The following is a 23,729-nucleotide window of genomic DNA, read 5'->3' as shown; positions in this document are numbered from 1 at the left end:
TGTAATTAATGAGCAATATGATTGACTCTAAGCACATTGTGTCTATGTATCATGGTTAATATTCAGCAGCTGGACTCAGCTAGCCGGGTTTCATCGTTCTCTGCAGCCTAGGCTGGCACATAGTTGCCTTCTTGTAGCCCAGGAGTAATACTTATTTTTAAACTATCGATAGGATCCCCTATTGGGCCCTGTCCTAACTTTGCAGTAGGATATTCACAGCGTGCATTGCTCCACGTGTTGCTTATTCTGCTCTGCATTACTATTTCTAGACAGCCCTCCCCCCAACTGAGACAGTATGGCATATCAGCAGCTGAGACTGTGTTGATAGAGGCCTTTTTTGCTTAGGCTGCCTAAGATGGATAGAGACAGTTGATACATGGCTGTATTGTGAAAAAGGCTGCTGAGTGGACACAACTCAGCCATGTTTGTTATACCAAGGTCAGATCTGTGGCATGGTCATACTTCAGTGGTAAACAGCAACTTACTAACCCACCTTTGTCACCAACTTCCCTCCCGCAGCTTTTTCCTGCAGAAGAGAGTAATGTGGCCCTGTGTCTGAAAGCAAAATTTTACACTTATGTGGATCACACATGTTCCAGACTCTTGGTGGAAACATGGGTGTTATTAGAATGGTTGGTAGGTAGAAACCATGTGAAGACCATGGACATTAAGGTGTAAAGCTAGCAATGCTCCTGTTGCTGTACCATGATGCAAGATGACAATAAAAAAAACAGCCAAACAACAAACAAACCCCAGAGTTTTAGCAGCTTAGTTGTAATCAGACTAGCACAAAGAGCTTGTCCCTCTGATGAAGGATTCTGTACACTCTTTAGCACTAAGATGAAGAAAGGCAGCAACTGCACATATCCAATCTACCAAGTCAAAATACAACAGACCAAGAGTAACAGATTCAAATAAGTGATATTGTTTAAGGGAGTGTTACAGGCAACTTGTGTGTGTTTTTTTTCTCTCTCCTTTTTAAGATTTACCTCCTCCGCAGAGCGTCTCTGTTACACCAATGGGGAATAACAGCATCTTTGTCACTTGGGTGCCTCCCATTGAATCCGCAGCCTTCAATGGATATATAGTGGAATGGGCAAAGACAGGCAGCCCTGAAACCCATCTGAACTGGATAAAATTTCCAGCATCCAATTTGTCCACAATAATATCAGGTAATTGTACAGTTTAGAAGTGGATTCTCCTTCCAATTAGAAAGCTGTGTGTTAGGAACCATCTGATTCACTGTTCATTTCTACTAGCCCAAGCTGAACAGTTACAGTATTTAAAGCATTTAAAAATAGTTAGTGGCTGCTATGTAATAATCTTAGTTGCGCTAGGTTAGCCTGTCAGTGACTCCTTGTATGTTTGTAACTGGTAAATGGGCTGTTCTGTGCCAGTTCTCTCTCATTCCATAAGTAGTAGTCCCTTCCCGGTGATTTAAGAACAGTGCTACACAAAGTCTGAACACTGAAACAGATTAACAGGGGAACTTAGAATCAGTACAAAGTATGCTGATTTGGACTATCTAGGCAGTAGTACTTTGCTCATTACTGCTATAAATAGTCTTTCCAATATACTGTACTGGTCCTGTACCTTGTTGGTTTATTAGGCCTTTCAGGAGTAAGGACCCTGCTGTCTCTGGAGTAGACCAGAAAACAACCAGCAAGCTCATGCTACTATCTTGTACTCTCCAGAAGGAGAGCGAGTTACTAGCAGCATCTCACAACCCCCAGAGACCCTTCTAGTGGGGAGGTGCTCATATTCCATGGTTATGAATGTGGGATAGGAGGCCATCACTGGCACTGCTTCCAATCTGACTTTGCTGTAGCAGCCATCAATCATATATATTAAAACTGTGAACTGTGTAACAGCTTGTTTACTCCTCTGCTTTCCCATTACTCAAAAATGGCTGAAGAGATTTTCCTCAGACTTTTCTTCCACTGTGGTGGCCCATGCTATACCCACTCGATGGCTATGTAAAAGACTTCAGTCTTCAGGAGTGTTAGCTTGACATTTTTCACAAACATTAAAGCTATTTACACAAACAGAGAGATGATGCAAAGCTGCCAGAGAGGAGAACATGAAGAGCCTCTTGCTCAATTTGAAGAATATATGCAATAAAATTGAAGCCTAGTCTCCACTTTAAATGGTTAGGTAATTGGGTTAATAATATTTCAACTGACCACATGTCTGATCTCTCTTGTTTCAGAGAACATAAAGCATGATGTGTGCTACGACATCAATGTATTTGCACTTTATAGGAACAGAGCTGGACGAGTGGCTTCAGCTAGAGGATACTCGAAACAGGAAGGCAAGCTCTGGCTATTCAGTTTGAGACATTTTGTTTAAACTAGCCTGAACATTTGTCCTTAAAAAGAAAATATTGTGTTTTGCAGCACCATCAGCTGGTCCCCAGGTTTATACAGCAGTAAAAGGAGATGGTGTTTGGGTTTCATGGGAAGAAATCCCAGGCCACCAGCAAATGGGCTGTATCATTAGCTACAATATGTACTTGCAGAAGAAAAACTCAGAGGAAGGCCCTAAAGTTTATGGTAGGTATCTGGCAAAAAATAAGCAGAACATAAACCCTGTTCTTTTACAGGACATTGAAAATATGAACCCCACTGTTCTAGGTAAGAGGAAAAAACGCATTTAGAAAGATACACATGAGCCCCAAAGCCACAAGTCTTGGCTCCAGAGCTGAACTTCCCCAGAGTTTGGAGCCAACCAATTCCAAGTTTTGGTTTGAGCCTCTCTCTACTAAAAGTATCTGCAGAAGGGACTGGAGAGTCAGTTTTTAAAAATGTGTCACTTGTATTAGCAAGACAAAAATAGAATAAACTAATGCAATTTGATATCTGTGCACACTGCTACCCTTGAATTATCTACTTAACAGTCATTGATGTAGTCCCTTTTAGTTATAGATTGGATAAGGTAACAGATTTACTCAGAAGTCAGTCAGGATATACACATATCAATGAAGTTTTTATTCAGCGCACACGTGCACACACACACACCACTTTCTTGTTGTGCAAGTCATCTATTATCCCATGAACACTGTAATTCCTATATCCACCACCCCCTCCCAGAAGAAACAAACCCATATACATTCCTTTCTCAGTTGTATCCAGGCACTGCAACAAGAGAGTTCTTAAAACACAAACATGCCTTTCAAAACATCACCTCACAAACATCTTTTGAGGCGAGGGTGATCTTTCACCTCTAACCAGTGATACCCTGAGGATAAAAAAAAAAATCCAATCTTCAGGCAGTATCTAGTAATCATTGTACTGCAGGATAATATATGTCTTACTACACCCACAATAGTGTTAATTCTTCTGTATACTTGCTAGGTTCTCAAGACTAATAAAAAAAAACTTACCTCTGTTGCAGCCACACATGCTCTGTTCTCCTTACTCCTACTTGCATCACTTCAACTGAAAGGTCCTTTATTGTTTTATAACACTATATCTCTCAAGTGTCTCCTGCCCAATTAAACATCTTTGTCTTTACAGAGCAGCTTTTTATTATTGATTCTATTTTCTGCTATAGCTCAGATATAGACTCAGCTTCTACACTGTAACTAAACCAACCCTAAATTTCACTTTTTTCTCTGCTCTCAAATTCCTTATTGACAGCACCTGTGCATAAGATTAGGTCAATTAATCACTGTGGAAAGGCCACAAATCTCAGGCTGTAGTATCTCCATGATGCTGGGGTGGGTCTTCTGCTCATTAAGTACGTATGGAGATGACCTACAAGGCATGTTTCTTTTGACTTCCTTTAAATGAAATTCAGGTCTCATCTACCCAGGTATTTTGTGTGACCAGAGAAGTAGTAAGTTTATGGCATCAGAGATACCACAGAAGTGAAACCTAATTGAGACCTTGATGTTGCTTATGCATGTTTTTAACTTTATTATTGTGAGTAGTTCCACTGAAATCAATAGGACAGCACATAGTAGTAAAGTTAAGAATGTAAGTGTTTGCAGAATCGGAGCCTGAGAGAGGAAGCAGTTTATAGTCACTGCTTAAAACTATGGGTTTGTTTCTTTTTTAACAACACCCCTTTTAACTAAAGAATTGGAGAAAACTTCTTGGATAAGGATTGGGCCTGCTGGCTCCTCCATTATGGAATGAGAACCCTCCCAGTTCACATTTCTGAGGCATCCAAGAATTCTGCCAACACACCGAGGGAAGAGTTATTGTTTCTAAGAAAGAGGGGAAAAAAAGAAGCAAAAATCACTTCCACACTTAAAAAACAAAGGCCAAGCCCCCTCCCCTCACTCCCAACAGCCTCCTGACAAAATGTATTCAGGCCTTTAAAAAAAAAAATTGGAAAGAAGCAACCGAAAAAAAACACACCACACTCTCATTCACCTTTAAAGTAATTTTATAGGAGCAAGTTTAGTTTTTAATTTTGTCCTCTGTACTTTATCAAGTTGTTTTTCTTCCTTATGTAAATGCAGTTTATTTCTACACAAATAGCTAACACAGAGAAGTATGAGAGTGGCTAGGGCACTAGCTTAGGACTTGAGACACGTAGGTTCAGTTGCCTGCTCTGACAGAATTCCTGTATGACCTTGAGCAAGTCATTTAGCCTCTCTGTGCCTCAACACCCTGGCAGTTTAAAAAAAAAAAAAAAAGCCAGTAGTACTCCCCTCCCTCACCAGGTGTTGTAAGAATAAATACATTAAAAGATTGTGAGGTGTTTGTGTACTACTGTAACAGGGCAGTAGCTATTGTCTAGAAGAAAACATGCCAACGTCTGCACTGATTTACATCCACGTTCACAGTTTGAGGAATAGTTTTGCTACCATAAGGGATTTTAATGAGGTTTAATAAAATAAAGCTTAAAAATGACACTCACTAGGGATCTGTTCAATGAGCAACTATTAGCTAGCTCCTAATCCTATGAAGAGACCAGCTTGTGATCTGGGGGCTTCTGATCCATTTGGAGCTACTGGCAGGGATTTTTTACATTCAGAAAAACCTGTAATGAATCATTGGTAAGGCTAAGATTTTGTCACAGTATTTTTAGTAAGTGTTGATGGCCAAAAATAGTATCAAACTACAGAAAATGCTGCGAGAATGCAACACAAAAAGCAGCTAAGTTGGACTGAAAATTAACGAAATATATGTGATCTGATACCATGCCAAAAGCCCAAATAACAAATCAAGGGAGAACAAATAGAAGTTGAGCAATATGTCTATTTGGGCCAAGAAATTAACATGTGCCACAATCAGGAAGGTGAACTCTTGCGAAGAAAGAAAGCAGGTTGGTGTGCATTCAGTTCTGTCAAGGATGTCCGCCAAGGAAAGATCAACAAGGGAACACACACCAGCCTCTTCAACTCAACAATACTGCCAGCAATATTGTACGGCAGCGAAACATGGGCGCTGATGAAGTCAGAAGAGCAGCAACTGTCTGTCATGAAGAGGGCGATGGAAAGAAGAATTCTGGGAATTTCAATCTGTGACCGAGTCCCCAAAGAAGTGATCAGACAACAGAGTGGAGTGCAAGACGTCCTTGAGAGCAGGCATAGTAAAATCTGAAGGGCCGGGCATATAGCGAGGTTCACTGACAATCGATGGACTGCAGCTGTCGCCAAGTGGTACCCACGGGAACTGAAACAACCACTCGGCCGACCTCCAAAGAGATGGGAAAATTTTATTGTGAAAAGATACGGCCGTACAGGGAGAAGGGAGGCCAGGACATGAGAAGAATGGAAGATGTGTTGCGATCAGCGTAAGCTGTACAAGGGCTGAAGGACTGATCGATCAAGGTGATTTTTAGTAAAAGTCACAGACAGGTCACAGGCAATAAACAAAAATTCATGGAAGCCCACAACCTGTCCTTGACTTTTACTAAATTATGCTGCGGGGAGGCGGGACAAACTGCGTGTCGCCAGGACTTGCAGCTGCTCTAGCCCCGCTGCTATTTCTGTGGCAGGGGCTGACCACTGCTGCTCCAGCCCCACTTGAAAGCAGGTGTATATAATTTGAAAACCTGTCTTCCCTCCCCGTTACAAATGCTGCCTAGGCAGATCTCTGTGACCACATGGAGCTGCACTGACTTGAAGTAGGGCTCTGTGTGGGAATTTGAGTCCATCCTTCTTGGAGCTCATTGCAGGAGCATAAAAAGTAAAAGTAGCTGCTCAAATATGAATGCTACTAGTCTGGGCTTAGTGTTCCTTTACAATTTAGCAATCACACGCGTTAGAATAGGGCAGAAAATGGTACTGTTAAATTCTTTATGTACAGGACATGGTTATTTACAGAGTCCTTTAAGCATGCATAGTGCTTAACAAACATGGCAAGCATAGTCCCTACCCTGAGCAGCATATGATCTAATTCAGACAATGGCTCAGATTCAAAAGGGCAAAGGGGACAGAGGTCTGGGTTGGAAAAGCTTCATGAAAGAAGCTGCACAGAGATTTAGAGGAGAAATCAGGACACTTGGTGAAAGAGAAGCCTGTTCAGAGCATAGGTTATGAAGAAAAACAAAGATAGGTAGCCAAGAGCAGGAGAAAGCAGTGAAGACAAGACTCGGAGAACAAGGAAAGGGAGGGAGAAAGAAGTGACATGGAGAATTGAGGGTTCAGTTCTTTAAAATTAAGCAAGAGAAATAAAAACACTGGATTCTTCGTTGATTTCTCTTTTTTTCCTCTTTTCAGTCATCCATAAAGAGACTTCCAGAAATTCATTTTTAATCAAAAACTTGCAGCGTGGTGTGAACTACGTTTTGTGGATGACAGCTTCAACCATGGCTGGAGAAAGCCCTATGGGGAACGAGGAACTGGTTTACCTAGAAAGTAATGAATAGCTTCATCTTAAGACCTTTGTGTGAGGAGCCAGCAGAAAGACACCTAAGCCTATCCCTTGCCCCAGCCCTTTCACACAGATTTTGATTGAACAGGAGTAGGTACATCCTTACAGAGGAAATAATTGGATATTTTCAGATGGTTATAAAATTGTGCATGTTTTTTTTTCTTCCAATTGCCCGCCTTCCCCCAAGACACCTGTAGAGACAAATAGGATTTGCAAGTAGTAATTTGAGTCCAGTGGGACTGTTCACATAAGTAAGGCAAGCAGTGTTAGACCTCACTGAAGGTAAGAGGAGTTTTGGCACAGGCTTCAATATGAACAGTCCCATTGGCCTCATTATTACTTACATATTTAAGCTAGGGTTAAAGTAGGGACTGATTATGCTCACATTGAAGTGAATGGCAAAATTCCCACTGACTCTAGTCAATAAATAAAATAGTATTATTTCTGAATTGCTGTAATTTTCAGCTATTTCAGAGGTTTTCTGTATTCAGAAGTTCCCCCTTTGTGTGTGTAGGCCAGTTAAAGTCAGACCCCTTTCTACATTTTATGACTAGAGCTGGTAGAATCGGACTTTCAAACACATAGGAAATTCCCATATTTGAAATTTGTTTTCATCCCAAATTGGGACGGAAAGTCAAAGAACAAAATTTTACATATATACTAGTAAGTTCAGAAGAATTTTGATTAGTAAATATCAAAAAGTTTCATTTTGGTTTGTCAGCTGTCCTACAATGTACAGTGGTTATGTGACTCCCATCATGTACCACAGTAGTTCAGAGAAGAGGCCATGGTGCATCATTGGAGATGTCCAGGTAGGGAGCCTGACCTGTAGAGAATGGGGGCATGAGGCACCCCTAGTACAGTTCCCATGAGGCACTGTGGCAGCTGCAGCAGACACAGATTCATGTTGAACTGACCCCGAATGAAATATTGTGATTCAGTTCGACAAACTGAAGTATTCAGATTTGGGTTGATCTAAACCAAAATAGTTCATTTTAGTTTCCCTAACAAAAAATTTAAAGACTTCAGCAAAATCAACATGTTCCCCTAATGAATTTTGATTTTGTAGAAATTGAATTTTCTGTCAAAAAAAATTCCTGACCAGCTCTAATTTTGAGTGTTTCACAGATACAACATAGTATATTTACTTTTTAAAGCTTTTCTGCCTAGCTTAGCGTTCACTAGCATAGTCCATCTTACTGACTCTGTGTTTATTTGCTGCATATGTCGATGTTAAGTGCAGTGGCCCAAGACAAAGGTTAAAGGGCTGCATATATTAGACAATCAGTTTTGGGTGAAATTGCCAAATTAAGAGCCCCATGTTACAAAGTACTCTTTTTTTCTTAGCAGCAGTGCCAAATTCCAGTTCTTAAATGTACTCAGTTCTTTTTAGTTTATGAGCAAGAGAGCATACCCCAGGACTATCATAGTTCAACCATCCACACAGTTGAGTTAGCATATTTAAAACCTGATTTTTGCTGTTTATCAACATGGATTTGCTGGATTTATAGGTTCTTCTGAATGGATTATTGTTTCGGCTGCTTGCATCTTCTTCGGTATTTCAGCCTGCATTTGCTTTGTGCAATCTGTTCAAAAAGCGTAAGTGAATTATTTTTATCATAACTCCAAAAATAAAGTCGTTTTCTCTTTAGAATGTATAATACTGTCTTTTTACAACTTGTTCTAAACTTCTTTGAAATTTTACCTGTAACTTACAAGATGCCAAAAAATTGCATAAATGATATTCAATAAAAAACAGCACAAAGTTAGGTGTTTGTACATGTAAATAGATGCAGGTTCAGAAATGCACCAATCGAGAATGTGCACACACACCACCCCCCCCGATATATACTTTTTTTTTTTCTCCCAAGTTTAACCCTTAGGACCTAATCCTTCTCCCATTGAAATAAATGACAAGACACCTGTTAACTTCACTGAGAACAGAATCCAGCCCTTAGACTGAAAACTCTTAAGAGCAGGGATTTGTCTTCATAAAGCAACACACACCAAGGATATAATAGATATCTAGAGACCAGAACAAAATATAGTTTATAGAACAGAAGAGCTCTCTAATTATCTGCTGCTACAGAACAGTTTTGATGCCAAAAGGATTTCCCTATATCAGCTACCTTCCAAATTTAATTCATTTAAAAACTTAACAGGGGCCGTTTTGTTGTTGTTGTTGTTTTTTTAAAGATATGCTTAAAGGTAAAAGGCAAAGTAGATTATCTACTACCTTGTTGACTCAATGACCACCACAAAATGTTAACAGCAGAGACCAGAAAGTTTGGAGCTATATCAGAAGTGTCCAGATTGAGCTTAAACTAAATTGCTTTATTACAAGTTCCAACATGGTAAATTGCAAATTACCAAATACTGGCAGGCTGGAATTTCTACTGGTCCAGACTAAAGTAGTCTACACTGAGCAAAACACAATTATTTGGTATCTTGGCATTGTGTGGTGTCCCAACTGAATGTGTCAGTTTTAAAACGTGAGGATGTTTACAATATAGTTTGAAGCCATTACATTTGCAGGAATTAGCAATCATGATTTTAATGCCAACATGTTCCATTTGTTTGTAGATTATGTTCACTCCTTTCTGTCCTTGTACCTCAGTGGTACAGAAAAGCCATTCCAGACCCAGCTAACTCAACATGGGCTAAAAAGTACTCCTCTGTAGAGGTAAGTCACCTTTTAAAATTGTTATACTAAGCTTGTCATGCTCACTTTAAAAATGATTTTGGCCATACGTGTCCATAATCTCTTGGTACAAAAAAAAGTGTGAATTTATGGTCAGTGGGATGATTGCAGGAAACTACTTTGTGAATCTTATGGCCTGTTAAGATTATCACCTAGCCTGATAAAGTAAGTTTCTGCATTGTCCCTGTTAGGATTAGCAGTATTAGAAAGGATGTTGTGTAGAAGCTATTCGCATTTTGACAGGGTAGAAGATACTGTCTGAATAATGAATATTTTTCCTCACCCATCAGAATGAGCTGAACTTGGATTCCAATCAGTTTCTAAGCTACTTCAGCAGTTTTGAAGAACCTGAAACTATAGAAGTAGAGGAAGTCTTCATAAAAAGGGAACCAGTGGCTTTCAAGGACATACCCATCTTCAACAACATTAAAAACAGTGAAGGTCATGATTGGCAAACAATAGAAAACAGCTTTGAGAAACAGGAATCCACTGAAAAGAACTCTGAGTACAAACCTTTGGCCCCCAGCACACCAGATGATGAAGACAATTATAAGTGTCACCTGCCTTACTTGTACAAAAAAGTAGTACTGGAGGAAACAGAGCAAATTCAAACGGTTTCTGAGTACCTTACCAATCCACTTGCAGACATGACTGTGAACTATTTGCCTTCAAACATATTGTCTCCCATTATGGACACAAATGAAGAAAGCAATGAATTTGAATGCAAATCCTTCTCCATTTTCCCAACAACTTCTCTTCTGATGCCAATGTTTTCTTGTGGAGGGAAACTTACTTTGGATGCAGTAAAAATTGACTGCAATTCTTTCACAGACTAAGCAGTCCAGTTTGTATGTCCGTTTTTTTTGTATTCTGGCCAGGTTCTGTGCACTTTAGTCAAATACACAAATCACAAAATTATTGTTTTTAGTTTAATAGTACCAGCTCAGCCACTTCATGTAATTTAAAGGAAAGGTGTAAAATCTAAACATACACATGGTTAGAGTTGTGTTTTGTGTCTTTGTGAGATAGTATATGTTTTGCACCTCTTTCTTGTGTGAATCTTGTGAGAACCTGCCTTTGAGGTAGGTGACGTGTTCATACAGATAAGAAGTTGAGTTCTTACAGCAGAGCATACTTATATATTAACTGCCAAAAGTTCCATTTTAAGGTAGAGCATAGGTTCTCTGAGGGAGGAAATGGCACTGAATGTATTCTGGGTGTGTGTGAGAAGCTTTTTTTTTGGGGGGGGGGGGGGTAATGACAGGACCCTTACTGCGCACATTGTACCCACAGCTATGAATAACTCTTGAGACTTGAGGGAGATAAGGCATCCATCTTACACCTTTGCAACTGTTCAATTCGCCATTCTTTCGCATCGCTGCTGGTGGTGACACTGCCTTCAAAGCTGAAGTAAGGTGGAAGTCCCTTATACTTAAATGGTTCTGTTTGAATCAGTGCCTTACTGGTTTTAAAATTTAGTGAGAGTTGCATGGTTTTTTTAAATTGGTATATGTACTTGTGTGTGGGATTACTACAGACACAAAGCAGGGTGGGGGAGGAGGGCTGCGATCACCACTGATGTGGGGTAAAGGCTGCCCATCCCTGCGCAGAATGTGGCTAAACTGAAACCTTTGAAAACGAAGGAATACAGAGGGCAGATCTACACAACCCCCTCTCATTGACTTTAAATGGTGCCCCCCCATCTTTGAAGGCTGAGATTATTTTAGGGGAGACTGATCAAAAGCATCTCTGTATTCACACCTTACACATCACTGTAATAATCTTTGTACAAACTATGCCTTGTGAGGTATCATTTGAAAATTAGTAACTCGCTGGTCAAATTATCATGTGAAATGTATGTAGCAACATTATATGTAAAGTTGTGAATTCCCCATTTGATATTAGCACATGTTCCAAAACTAACCAGCTCTGCCTAGGCAAAAGTTATTAAACAAGCCTGTTCTAAGTAAAGAAGTGTGAGTTTACCTCAGTTTACGTATAAGATGTAAACAGGGTCTTCAAGACAGTATGGGGAGAAGATGGCAGGAAACAAAAGAATTTGGATTTCAGCAAACAAGTAGGGGAAGAAAGCATGGACTCCATGTCTTCTCCTTTACTGATGGAATGAACTTTACTTTGAAGAGTGACCCTCAGAAGAATCCACTTCAAAGGTTCAAGGTAAATCCACTTCAAAAGGTAAAAGAATGGGGTAGAGACACCCAAGCTATATCTTCCAGCTAAGACAACCAAGGCACAAGCACCTTTGGGAGATCCTAACCAAGAAAAGGGTCAGTCCCCTATTGCTGGAAGACCGGGTGTGAGAAAGGCCACCTTAAAACAAAACCTTCAACCAAAATTTGCTACCTTAAGTTTTAGACATGTGGTTTCATTTTTATTTGCTTGTAACAATCTCATTTTATTTCATACTTGAATTCACTTACAATCTTATCTTTTGCTAATAAAATTGTTTTATTTTTAATCTAAACCAATCCAGTGCTGTTTGGTAACTTCAGTTAATTAAATTGAATATTGACTCTTTACAAGAGCAATAAACCATACTGTCTGAACTGTCCAGGAGAGGGCTGGACGTTGCAGAACACATTTTTGGGAAAATCCAGGAGTGGGAGTGCATTGGGGTCACCTGCAGGTTGTAACTAAGTTTGGTGAAAGCCAGAGTGTGACTGGAGTGTTGCTGACAGGTTGCTGGAGTCAGAGCTGTTGGACCAGCTACAGCCATGCCCAGATACTCAAGGTGTGACCTACATGCTGGTAGTGGCCCAGGTTGGGAGTGGCAGCAGCAAGACATTGTGAGGCAGCCAGGCCTACAAGGGAGGTGGTGACAACCCCTCACTGGCCTGGACTGCACCCCAGAATGTGACAGAGGGAGTGTCGGGGAAGGGGCTCCAGGTTCTGACTCCCCTGCTCCTACAGTCCCAGAAGTCTCCCTGGTTGGACAGCTCCCTCCCTGCCCCTTAGCACTCCTCTTCTCCGTTTTGAGGACTGTCCCTTATGTGCGTAAGGGATCACCACAACAGGGGCTGCTTCTCTGATGGAGCAGCACCATAAGGAGAGGAGGAGGAACCACCCTGACCAGGCTGATGTTTTTTAAAAAAAACCCTATTTCTTTTGAAAAAAATTTATTTCAATTTGATTTTTTATTTAAATTCTAGATGGAAAAAAAAACTTATTTAAAATGAAATCTGAATTGAATGCTAATTATGTTAAAGCCTAAACTTATGATAATCTCTTAAAAATTTTAAATAAATATGCTGAATCCATGGTGGACCCGCTACCTAAAATTTTGAGTTAAAGGCTGTTTTGCTATATGAAGAAGGATATTTCCCCCCGATTCTAACTTTTGAGATCAAGCTTCATAAATATGGCACAAATAGGTCATGTATGGTGTTAAGGGCTTGATCCTATGGAGGGCCCCAGGCGCTGTGCTACTGGGTGCAAGACCCTGGCAAAGTCATCACAGACATTAGGACCTGGCCTCTGACTCCAGGAGACACCATTATGTATCATCTCATCAGGATCATACAGTGAGCCCACTGGGTGGTCTCATACTCCTATTTTATAGCTTCTCTCCCTGAGTGCTGATTGGCTCAGTTCTCCAATTATGACTCCAACTACCATGGAAACTTACTCTGCAGCCCACAGGAAAACACTGATCTGCTCAGAAACTACCAGCCCCGGCTTCTAGATGGCTCTGGGCACTTGTCTACTTGCACCTGTACATGGACAGAGATACAGAGAAATCCATTTCTCAACTGCCCTCTCTGTCTCTAAACCAGTGGTTCTCTACCCACAGCCCAATCAGCACACAGCTGCGGCCCATGTGACATCCTCAGGGCCATGGGTGAATCAGAATCACCATTTTGAGTCCCAAATATGAGCAAAAAAACCACTGTGAAATTAAGGTCACATGGCCTTTATATTTTTAAGGAATACAAACGCCACGCTCAAACTCCAGCTTTAGACCACACCCTGAGACTTGCTGAAGCACAGTTCACTTCAAGGCAATCGAATTAAGCACAATTTTAGAGCACTTTGCTGATTTTTTCTTTTGCCCCGGTTAAGCAGTGCGCTAGTCTCAACTTTAACTGTAGTGGTGCTATTGTCCACTGTGTTACACGTGTACATGGGTAACTGGAGAAAGGGCTTCCTACTACATTTTTGCAGCAGGTTATATGAATCACTAAGCAAAAGTCAGATTGCCTTTTTGAGTGAACCAATGGCAGGTAGTAGGAATAGTTTCCAGGAATGAAGAAACAGGCAACAAGAATCTACCAACAGCAAAATCTTTGACTGTTTATTAAAATAGTCTAGATACAGTTTAAAATATTTTCTATACATTCTATGATTTTATTCACTTAAAATCTTGGAAATTTGAAAACTAAGTTGCTTTGTTCACATAATCTTCTTTTCCATTCGATACTGACTTGTTAGCTACCGTATGACTGATCACACGTTCTGGGCTACAGCCACAGATGGAGTTTTTAATATGAGGTATTTGTTTTTTTAAAATGTAGACATTTCAAGCAGATCTGAAGCAGTTCAGATTTTTGACTTACCTTTAATGCATTCCTTTGACCTTCTTTACTCACCATTTATAACAGCAGTTCCCCTTTCAAAGCAGGTAAAGCAAGTGCTTCAACAAATGGATTAAGATTTTAGCATGTTGCATGGCAACTATTTCAATACTATCCCAAACTGTCTCTGTTGACATGCTATTTTCTAATTTCCTGAGGAAACAATCCTCAGTGAATCTGAAGAGATCTATACTCCCAAAGCAATGATAAAGAATTCCACCACCCCTCCCTACCCACCCCATGTAGTAGAAATGCACCATTATTGTAAAAGATTGCTGCATTTGGGCCATAGCTTTTTCCACTGAGACCAACATAGCATCTGTACTCAGAAGTGAAGGACCTACTCAAGTAACTCTTGCAGGTCAGGGAGGAAGCCCTTTATTTGTCTGCAGATTTTCAAAAGACTTTTTATTCCAACTATTGCCTCTTTGTTAACATAGGGTCCATAATGTTAAGTTTCTATCACATCTGTTTTCAACGTCAAAAGATCTGTCATGACATTCCTGTGGATTTTGCATGAAACACAATCACACACATTTCCCTATAGTCATTGCACTTGGTCTGTAGTCAAGCATCAAAACAGAAGATAGTATTTTGTTGTTGCTAATTATCTTATGGTCTTATATATCAGTCTAATATTTTGATATTGCTTTTATGAAATTAGTGGCTGTATATGTGAAATAACGTACATATTGAAAATTAGCTATTTAGCTTTTTTTTTTTTTTTTGAATTGGAAGAGAGAAGAGAAGTTCAAACTATGGTGCTGAGCCTGCAGCCACTTCTTAGGTGGAGCCCCCTTCCAGTTGCTGTACAGATTAGCAGCAGAATTAGGCTCCAATGCCTGCAAGATTTCTTTTAAGTCATTTATTGTACTCAAGCAGGACACTGTCTGTCTATACACATATACTTATTACATCATGAGGTGTGTGTGCATGCGTTCATGATTATATATAAATATATATATAGCGCCTAGTTTAAGACACTATTTTGTTTTCCATGCCCAAATTACAAAAGGCTAAGTTTTGTACAAATATGTATTCTAAAACATTTTAAAGCAAATTTGAATTCCAATAGCCAAATTATGATCACCTCTGAAATGGTTCCCACGGGGTTTCAAATAAATTTTGTACTTTTAACTACAATCCCTTCTGAAAAATTGTCATCTTGTTCCTCTTTATTCCCTGGCTGAAAATAAGACTCAGTTAAGAGTCTTACATCAAATTCTGTCTGTCATACGATTAGAAATGTGCATATGTTACCGTCATACAACTAATCAAGGCATCTTAATGAACAAGAATATAATTTAAGCTCATGAAAATAGGTTACATACAAATAAAGTAAATCTAGCCAGTTGTCATAGATATAACGCTACATTCTTGAATAAAGTCCATTTCCATCATATTTATTAGTCTTTTTTTAGAACACAGTTCTAAATTTGGGTAGCAAAACCAATATATTAAAAAAAGTGCTTTGGTATAAATCCACACGTCTATAACAAGCAAGTCTGAGGGAGGAATAAAATTGACAAAAATGTACACAAACTGCTATAGTACATATTGTACCAGATGAATGGCACAATACTAATAGAAGCTGCAGCGTTAGGCCTAAGGTCTGTACTCTAACTGAAGTGTCTGCACAAGGGAGTTGCCTCAATTTAACTAAATCAGTAATTCCTTTGTGTAGACAAGACTTAATGTGACCAACTCGACTACCTCAACAATTGTTCCTCCTTGGCCTTTTGGTTAACATCAGGATAAAATATTAAATGGATACTATACCTATCTATAACCTACCTTTGCAGTGGGTGGCCTGAAAAATTCCAGCTGATGTTTTCCATCTCTAAATTGTACAATAGTCTGATCACAAGTAACCAATCTCTTCTCAAACATTACTATTTCAGTGCTACACATTTCTGCTACTCTGCAATAAGTCACTGAACTTCAAAATTAGAATTGGTAATTTATTCTTCCCCCACTGTTGAAAGGTCCTTTATAGGTAGAAAAGATTACAAATCACTTTTAAAGACATTTGACCTAAGGTTTTAATATCTGATCAATGAATGACAACTCAATCCAATATACCACAAAGCTTGTCTAGCGCCTCTAAAGTCTATTTTTGAACATCTGCCAATTGCAACTGAAGCAAAAATAAGTAACCTTGTCCTCATTGTCTCCTTTCTACACCTAATTCGGGCTTGAACTAACATTCAGGAGATCCGGAGTCTGCTGGCCTTTAAGAGGTAGGGTTCTACGTCATTTGGAGAGGCAATTTTTCAGAGCTGGAAGGAAATCTGGGAACAGGAAAATGGATTACACACAATTAGAAGCTCCAGAAACTTTTCAGCAAAATAACTGTACCACAAAAAGGCACATTGGAATAGTGTGGAATACACACAAAAAAAAGAACCTCATTTTATAGCTTACTTAACAGATAATGGCCATCAGCAAAAAGTTCTAATCCATTCAAATCATACAAGGGTTAAACGTCTTTCCTATGCATATTTTAGGCTGCTCTGCTATGAAAAATGGGGACAGCACAGTTTTAAACAACTCTTCCAGTCTGCTTTTTAATTTGGAATTTAAAGTGATGTGCTTTAGTGCTGGGGAAATCTTCAAAGCTTTGTAATGACTTCACCACCACTCCAATACAAAAGATCAGGCAATCACAAGCCTTAGAAGAGGAACTACACAACTGGACATTAATTCTCTGTGTCAAGAGCTTCACAAAGTTTCTATCTGTTATAGCTTAATATAAAGCCCAGTACCAGGAGTTAGGAGACAAGTTCTATCCCCAACTCACTGTGTCACCCTGGCCAAGCCCCTTAGCATTTCTGCATGGTACAATTGGAATGTTATTTCTACTCTAAGGCTATTTATTATACTGTGAAGTGTATTGTGCTCCCTTGATGGCAACTGTTACTTACCCTTATTGTCAAAACACTTCACTCTAATTGCCATAAGACAGGTTGTAGAAATTATCCACAATATACAGATGAAGGAAAGGCAGAAAGCAAGCTTCCCCACCTATGCCAATGTAGCTACATAATTACTGCCTAGCCCACCACTTGTGTTTGGGGGTGTATACTCCCACAGACATGCAAGGTATTTATGCCCCAAACCATTAGCACTGATCAGAATATTCCCTCTAATCCCCAGATATCAGTGGGAGGAACCTGGATCCTCCCCCCGCCCCAACCCATTTGATCCTGGGAGTCATGATAAGCAAGTGTTTTAAGATCACTAGGATCACTTTCAATATTCATTTTATTGTTGCAGTTAGGATGGCCAAACCATAGCTAAGGGTGGAGACAGTCATAGCAATTGAAAACAAATGCAGCAATACACTGGTCATTTCATTCCCAAAGAACTTGCTTGCTCGGTGAAGTTTCACAAAAATTTGCAATGGAGAGTATCACCATCACCTTTGTGCTGCTACTGATAAAAGCATTTTCTCTTGAGTACAACAAAGCTATTTGAACTCTCGAACAGATTTGTATTATCGCCTAGGAAACCAGGTCATGGACCAGGACCCTTCTAATATACAAACACAAAACATGGTGACTTGTGGTGATATTAGGAGGAAGGGCCTTGAAGGGGACAGACAGAAACTGCATGTTTATCTTATACTACCACTAGCAATGGACAATTCAGCCTCTTTTCTCCTTAACTTTCTTACTCTTCTATGTAGCCATGCAAGTTTCTCATTGCCATTTTATCTTGTAATTCCAGTATTTCATTTTGGATTTAATCAATTTGACTTTAAAAACTGGGCAACTGTTGCCTTGTGATCAGAGAGAGAACAGGCAAGTCTTTATTTTTATTCAGTGTTCTGTATAAAGAGTAAATTACAACAGGCAATGTGAACTCTCTGAAGTGCACATCTTAAAGGCTGCTTAATATACTGATCACATGTTAATTTAACTCAACTGCAATAGACTATGACCAATCCCATGTCACTGGTATACTCTCTCCACCATTAAACACTGGGAAAATTCAGTGTTTATGAACGGAGAGTGCTAACGCTGGCAAGAGTAAAGCCACCCACACTTGGCACTATTAAGCAGCAGGTTGGCCCTATCGAAGACTAATGGCCAAACTTATTTCAAATGTTTACACACTTTGGTGCACAAATTTTCTCAGAAACAGAAGTAGCTTTATGTCATTATATCCAATAAATGGCCTTATTTCATTTTAAACTGTTCACACATGCGTAACAGGTATATGTCCAGCACTGTTTTGCAGCAGAGCTAATAAAAATGAAAAACCTTTAGTATTTATAGTCCCTGCTAAATACATTTAAAAGACAAGTATATATGAGGCCACATAGCACAATAGTTTTTCAGCTCAAAAGCACAGCGGCCAGCAAACAATACTTTGATCTTTGAATAGAAGCTATCATATAATGACCTAGCTGCCTGAAACCCTGGTAGACTAAAAGCCTCAAATTTGAAGCCAGAATTCTCATTCTTGAGTGTCTAAAATGCATGTCATAGATGCTGAACACCTGCAGTTTCCACTGAATTTCCAGCCAGCAGCGAGCAGGAATGTTGCTAGAGAGCACTGACTTCTCACGTGTAAGTGTGGCCTATGAGGCTACAGCAAGTCAAAGTGCGACCGCCGCTTTTTTGTCCTTAGGCTAAACCAAGTAGTGCAGGCGTGTGGTGTTCTGCAAGCCTCTTCTGACTGCCAATGCACCTTACCCTGGAAGAGCTCGAATAGTCCCAGGCCTCTGAGCAGATGGCCAGTTGTTTATAAGAGCAGTGCGCACTGCAACTACTTCACTAGTGACAAGAACAGAAATCGCTGCTCTTTTATTCTATATCAAATTTAAAGATTGCTGAAGGCAAAATGAAAATAGCTTTAAGCCATGACAAACATTTGTTCTGAAGGAACAGCAATCTTTACAATGGAACTGAAAGCTCCCCTGTGAACAAAGTAGATTTAAACCATCATGCCACGTGGGCTTCAGGCAGCCTTGCAGACATTTGAATTTTGTCCTAGCTTTATACAGGGCCCCTTTCTAATGAAAGTGGTCTGCAAAACAGAAAACACTTTTTCTCCCTAAGGAAATACTACCAGCTTTTTACCCTATCTGCTTCACTTTCAGGTCCCAAAAGCTTATTGCTTGACAACTACTATCAGCAACACACAGCCTGGAGTACATGCAAGGGTCTTCAGTCCTGTGGGTCCAATGGTTTATCATTAGACTTAACAGTCAGGGAAAACAACGTATTTGGCTATGACATCCAAGAAGATCTCTCCCTTTTCAAGAGCTGTATATTTAATAACTTTGGTAGAAGATTCTGGTAGGGCATGTTAAAGAAAAAATAGTACCTAAGGGTAAGTACCTTACGGCATCTTCCCACAACCAGATTAGATGCCTGTATTATAAATCATTTGAGAATGGGAGTCTAAAAACAGCTATTTTATTTGACATTCTCCCAGCACTCAACCACGTAGGCTTTACACAATGCTGCCCACCACTTCACGTACAGCTAGCTGATTCTAGAAGTCCAGCATCAGTAACTGTAATTAAGCAGTTAATATATTCTTTGCTATTATAGAATTTAAGCTCTATTTAGTCTGTTGACCCAGTAGTCAGTTTCAATGTGAAACTTGCTTAAAAGCCCCGTTTCAAGCTTGAAAAATTGATCAGCATCAATCATAAAATCCACATTCAGACCCAGAGGTAAGGTACTTAAACTGCATAGTCTGTATAAATGCTCGTGAGAATAAAACATTTCTTTCCCCAACTTTTCTTTATTTCACTAGCAAGACTGTTCCTTTGCTGTTTTTATTGCAGAAGCCAACACAGCAGCCTTGGCGTATGGATCAGTGTACCAGGATCATAAGACATCAGCAGGAATCTGTGCATCCATTAATGCTCTTGTAGAGCATTATGCAGACTTGCATTGTGTGTTATCACATCACACAAAAGTGGTAACTTTTAACTTTACAACTAGCAAGTTTTCAAGTGTAAATAAATGTAGATGTGGGAGGGATACTGAGGCTAAATGAAGTTGACGCTACCCCTATAATCAATCATAAAATAGGTTAGAAAATGCTTGGAAGTGTCAGTCCTATGCATATGTACTGCATTTATTAAGGGACATGGATATACAAATCAATGTCACTGGGCAAAAGGTATTGGGTCAAATGACAGTAATCTCTTCTCTTTGAAAGTAACAGGTGCAGACACCATATCCACAAAAAAAGGCTTTTTATCCTTGTTTAATTTTCCTTAAAATAGTTTATGCCCTTTTCCATGAGGCCAACACTTGTATTTATCTATCAATCTTAATATTTTCTACCAGGATCAATGGTATTCAGGTTATAAGATGAACTTTCATGCTCAAGCCTTTGAATTAGTACAATCATAAGCCAATTTGTATTGTGATTCTGTCCATTTCCCTCCACAAACGTTGAGTGAACTTTTCTGTTCTGACCCAGCTTTTTTAAATATGAATAAGCTCTGGTCATAGCATGGCAGCATGATGAGCAAGCAAGAGGACAAGACAAGTTATTGAAGAGAAGCTCATCAATAGCAAATATTGGAACTACTCAATGGAGGGAGACATTTACCCAAAGTCCCATTGCTGGCAATGGACATGCCAGGGCACTACCACCATAAGATTTAGAATACTTGGGACAGAAACTAGAAGAGACGCCTGAACCTAAATGGATTCTTATGTCTGTTTTCAGGACATTTTAAAAAGAGCATGAAAATAAACCTTTACGTCAGTTAACACCCACTAATATTAGTGAGAGATAACTTCACAGTTTTAGTTCTTGACATAAATGGACTAAAAGAAGCAAATTTACATCTATCAGAACAGCAGATGGACCAACTTTATGTACAGGCTGTCTTTAAAAGGGGTCTTCTATCTGACATGTTATTCAAGGTATTGCTCTATACTCCGATATGCAAAGAGGCAGACGACTTCTGTGACAATGTCAGGGTAGCAAGGCTCAAAATGCTCGACTGGCACAGGAGTAGTCTGGATAAAGAGTTAAGATTCATGGTGGAGAGCACAAAGATATAGTTTGGGTGGAAGGGGTTCTATTACAGCAAAAGCTTTTCAATTAAAATGATTCTGGAAATCAAGCTTTTTGCACAGTTGTATTATCAGTTGTATTCCTAATGGACAGATGCCATTATAACCTTCAACACATTCCATGGTGTGGAATGTGCAATCGCAAAGGGAGCAAAAGTAATTAATGAAGATTTACCTCTTGGTGCCAGGAACTGGAATACCCCAATGCTAAGCACCTGTGTAAAACATGTTTAGTGTCTGATCCAGGAACAAAAAATGTTACTAGCCACTGTTTGGAAAAATTTACTCCTTCACAGAGCCAACTATTTTAAACTGATAAATGAGTGCACTACAAGAGTCTAATCCAATGGTATTAACGTTTGTTTAAATCAGCACAAGTGTGTATTGGGGTTTTTTGGATAGAAAATAGTTTAGATAAAGCAGGCCAGCTAAACAGCAGAAGTTTCATATCCAAAGGTTTCCAATATTTTTTGCCTGTCCTATACAGTTTTTAAAAAAATAGGGCATTACCATTTGTTTTCTATCTACCTGGTTAAGAAACTACAAATATTTTATAAGCTGCTCTAAGAATAAATCATTAAATAAAATGAGCAACCGGTTTCTAGTCTCCTAACAAATGCTGCAGACAAAAGAAAAAAACCTAAGAAATCTTTTTTTTTATTAGTCATTCTCTCAAGTCCTTTCATATTTGGAAAGTGGTAATGTTCCTGTTCACAGGGATTAAATTAACCTAGAAGGAATTTCTACAGGGTGTAGCGGGTCTTCTTACAATCACCCCCTGAAAAACATTTATTTGTCAGCGAGTAATCAGAGACCAAAGGGTGAAGAAATGGAGCAAAAATTCAGAACAAAATTTAGAGCAAAAGGTTTTTTGGTTTGTATCCTATGCAGACCAGATGTCTCCTTTTGAAGGGATTTGTTCTCTGACTTAGGAGTCAAATATTCTCCTCCCAGACTTAGATGGTGTTCTTTGTTTTCCTCTTCAGAACAAGAATTGCAGCTAATGGAACAGTGTGTAAATACATCAGATGGTGATGTATTTATATAATCATACTGCACTGCCAAAATTCCATAGTCCAAATTAAATTTAAAGAGACTGCATTAGAAATAGATGATGCTCCCTTTCCCACCTCCCAGTCTATAGAACAGAAAGAATTACCCCAGTCTAGAGGATACTTTCCCAAAGAATAATATTAAGTAGGATAAACAACTTTTACCAATAAAGTATCTAGTTTTGTTGAAAGGAGAAAGGAATAAAAGATAAAAAGGGTGAGTGAAAGGTGTAATATAGTTTTAAAAAACTTTTTAGACCAATCATCTGCACATCACTGCTGGATCGATATGCAGGTATTTGACTATAAACCAATGTGCTTTGACTATTTTTCAAGTATTTGATATCAACTTTGTATAAAGATTCTGCATACACAACAAACTACCAAAGATAGATGAAAAATGACTGTTTTTCCCAGTCTGAAATTAAGTATTAAAAACTAAATTAAAGTATTCCAGAATAGTATTCCACATGGTACTAACAATTTGCCAAATTAAATCCTACATATCCCAACTGACCATGGGTTGATAAAAATCTGCTAAGTAGGTATTAAAGGAAACAGAAATAGTGTGCAATATTTAAAAACCAGTTTGTAGTTTGGAGAAAACGTCTAAAATCCCGAATTAAAAAACACAAATGAAGTGAAAGCTTTAACTGGTACACACTGTTCACACCTATATTTCAAGTTTGGAAACGCATATTTTCAAGCAGCAATACAAAAAAGTATCCATGAAGAATGCATAATCTCTGAAAAAATTATGAAAACATCCCTGCTACCATTACATTTCTAAATACAAAACTGACTACCATATTGTTGCTTCTGTGTAGCGAGAGAAGTTCATTTTCAAAACAGATAAAATTCAGTCTTTAGGTGTGAATGGTATGAATGACAGTCTCATTTTTTAAATTTCTTAGTTGTTTAGGATCCTTAAGCATGCAAGCCTCGTAGAGGAGGGCCCAGCGAGAGGGCAGAGTTGGCTTATGACATCCAGTTTAGGACAGAGCTGGGAAAGCCTCTGGGTCATCTACATCAGGAGCAGAAGCACTTGACTGAAAGAAAAACATATTATAGAAATTAACTGGAGAACCACAAAGTTTTTAATCTTTACAGTTTTCATCTTTTTTAAATGTTATGCATAGTACACTTGTGTCTAGCAAGTTGGAAGCTTAAAGTTAAGAAAAGTGACTAAAATGCCAAACAATGGGTGTTCAAAGTAGTATATAAAACAGTCAAAATAAAATTACTGGAATTTCCTATGATTTTTTCCCCACAGTAAATCATACTGAGAATTATTCTAAGTATTGTCAGATCTCTCACACTAACATTTTAGTACTGCTACTCCACTACTCAGTTATCCATTTTGGGCATCTATTAACCATGTTCACACCTCACTATAGTTATAGTACATCTCTCTCATACTGCCATGTGTTTTTCAAAAGGTATAAAACGTGTGTGTGTGGGGGGGGGGGGAACACCTTACATATATGGTTGATCCCATT

General features: G+C 39.0%; 3 protein-coding genes across 6 annotated transcripts in view; 1 reads left to right on the top strand and 2 right to left on the bottom strand.

The window, feature by feature from the left end:
* The window catches only part of C8H1orf141 (chromosome 8 C1orf141 homolog), a 126,850-nt gene extending 123,333 nt beyond the window's left edge, over nt 1-3,517 (bottom strand). The window contains exon 1 of the mRNA XM_039485037.1: nt 3,383-3,517. The gene's annotated coding sequence lies outside the window, so the exon portion shown is untranslated. The remainder of the gene's footprint in view (nt 1-3,382) is intronic.
* The window catches only part of IL12RB2 (interleukin 12 receptor subunit beta 2), a 31,155-nt gene extending 19,229 nt beyond the window's left edge, over nt 1-11,926 (top strand). For 2 of the 3 annotated variants that reach the window (XM_039485034.1, XM_039485033.1), the window contains exons 11-17: nt 984-1,172; nt 2,210-2,311; nt 2,397-2,552; nt 6,677-6,814; nt 8,342-8,429; nt 9,414-9,513; nt 9,822-11,926. In XM_039485034.1, coding sequence (XP_039340968.1) covers nt 984-1,172; nt 2,210-2,311; nt 2,397-2,552; nt 6,677-6,814; nt 8,342-8,429; nt 9,414-9,513; nt 9,822-10,367 — 1,319 coding nt within the window. In that variant the 3' untranslated portion in view covers nt 10,368-11,926. The remainder of the gene's footprint in view (nt 1-983; nt 1,173-2,209; nt 2,312-2,396; nt 2,553-6,676; nt 6,815-8,341; nt 8,430-9,413; nt 9,514-9,821) is intronic. The other variant, XM_039485035.1, reaches the window with a different exon arrangement.
* Nucleotides 11,927-14,485: 2,559 nt separating this feature from the next.
* SERBP1 (SERPINE1 mRNA binding protein 1) overlaps nt 14,486-23,729 on the bottom strand; it is a 34,606-nt gene continuing 25,362 nt past the window's right edge. For both annotated transcript variants that reach the window (XM_039485005.1, XM_039485004.1), the window contains exon 10: nt 14,486-23,279. In XM_039485005.1, coding sequence (XP_039340939.1) covers nt 23,223-23,279 — 57 coding nt within the window. In that variant the 3' untranslated portion in view covers nt 14,486-23,222. The remainder of the gene's footprint in view (nt 23,280-23,729) is intronic.

Source organism: Mauremys reevesii, linkage group 8 (genome assembly GCF_016161935.1).
Source record: "Mauremys reevesii isolate NIE-2019 linkage group 8, ASM1616193v1, whole genome shotgun sequence".
Lineage (NCBI taxonomy): Eukaryota > Metazoa > Chordata > Testudines > Geoemydidae > Mauremys > Mauremys reevesii.
This window is presented reverse-complemented; position numbering and strand designations above follow the sequence as displayed.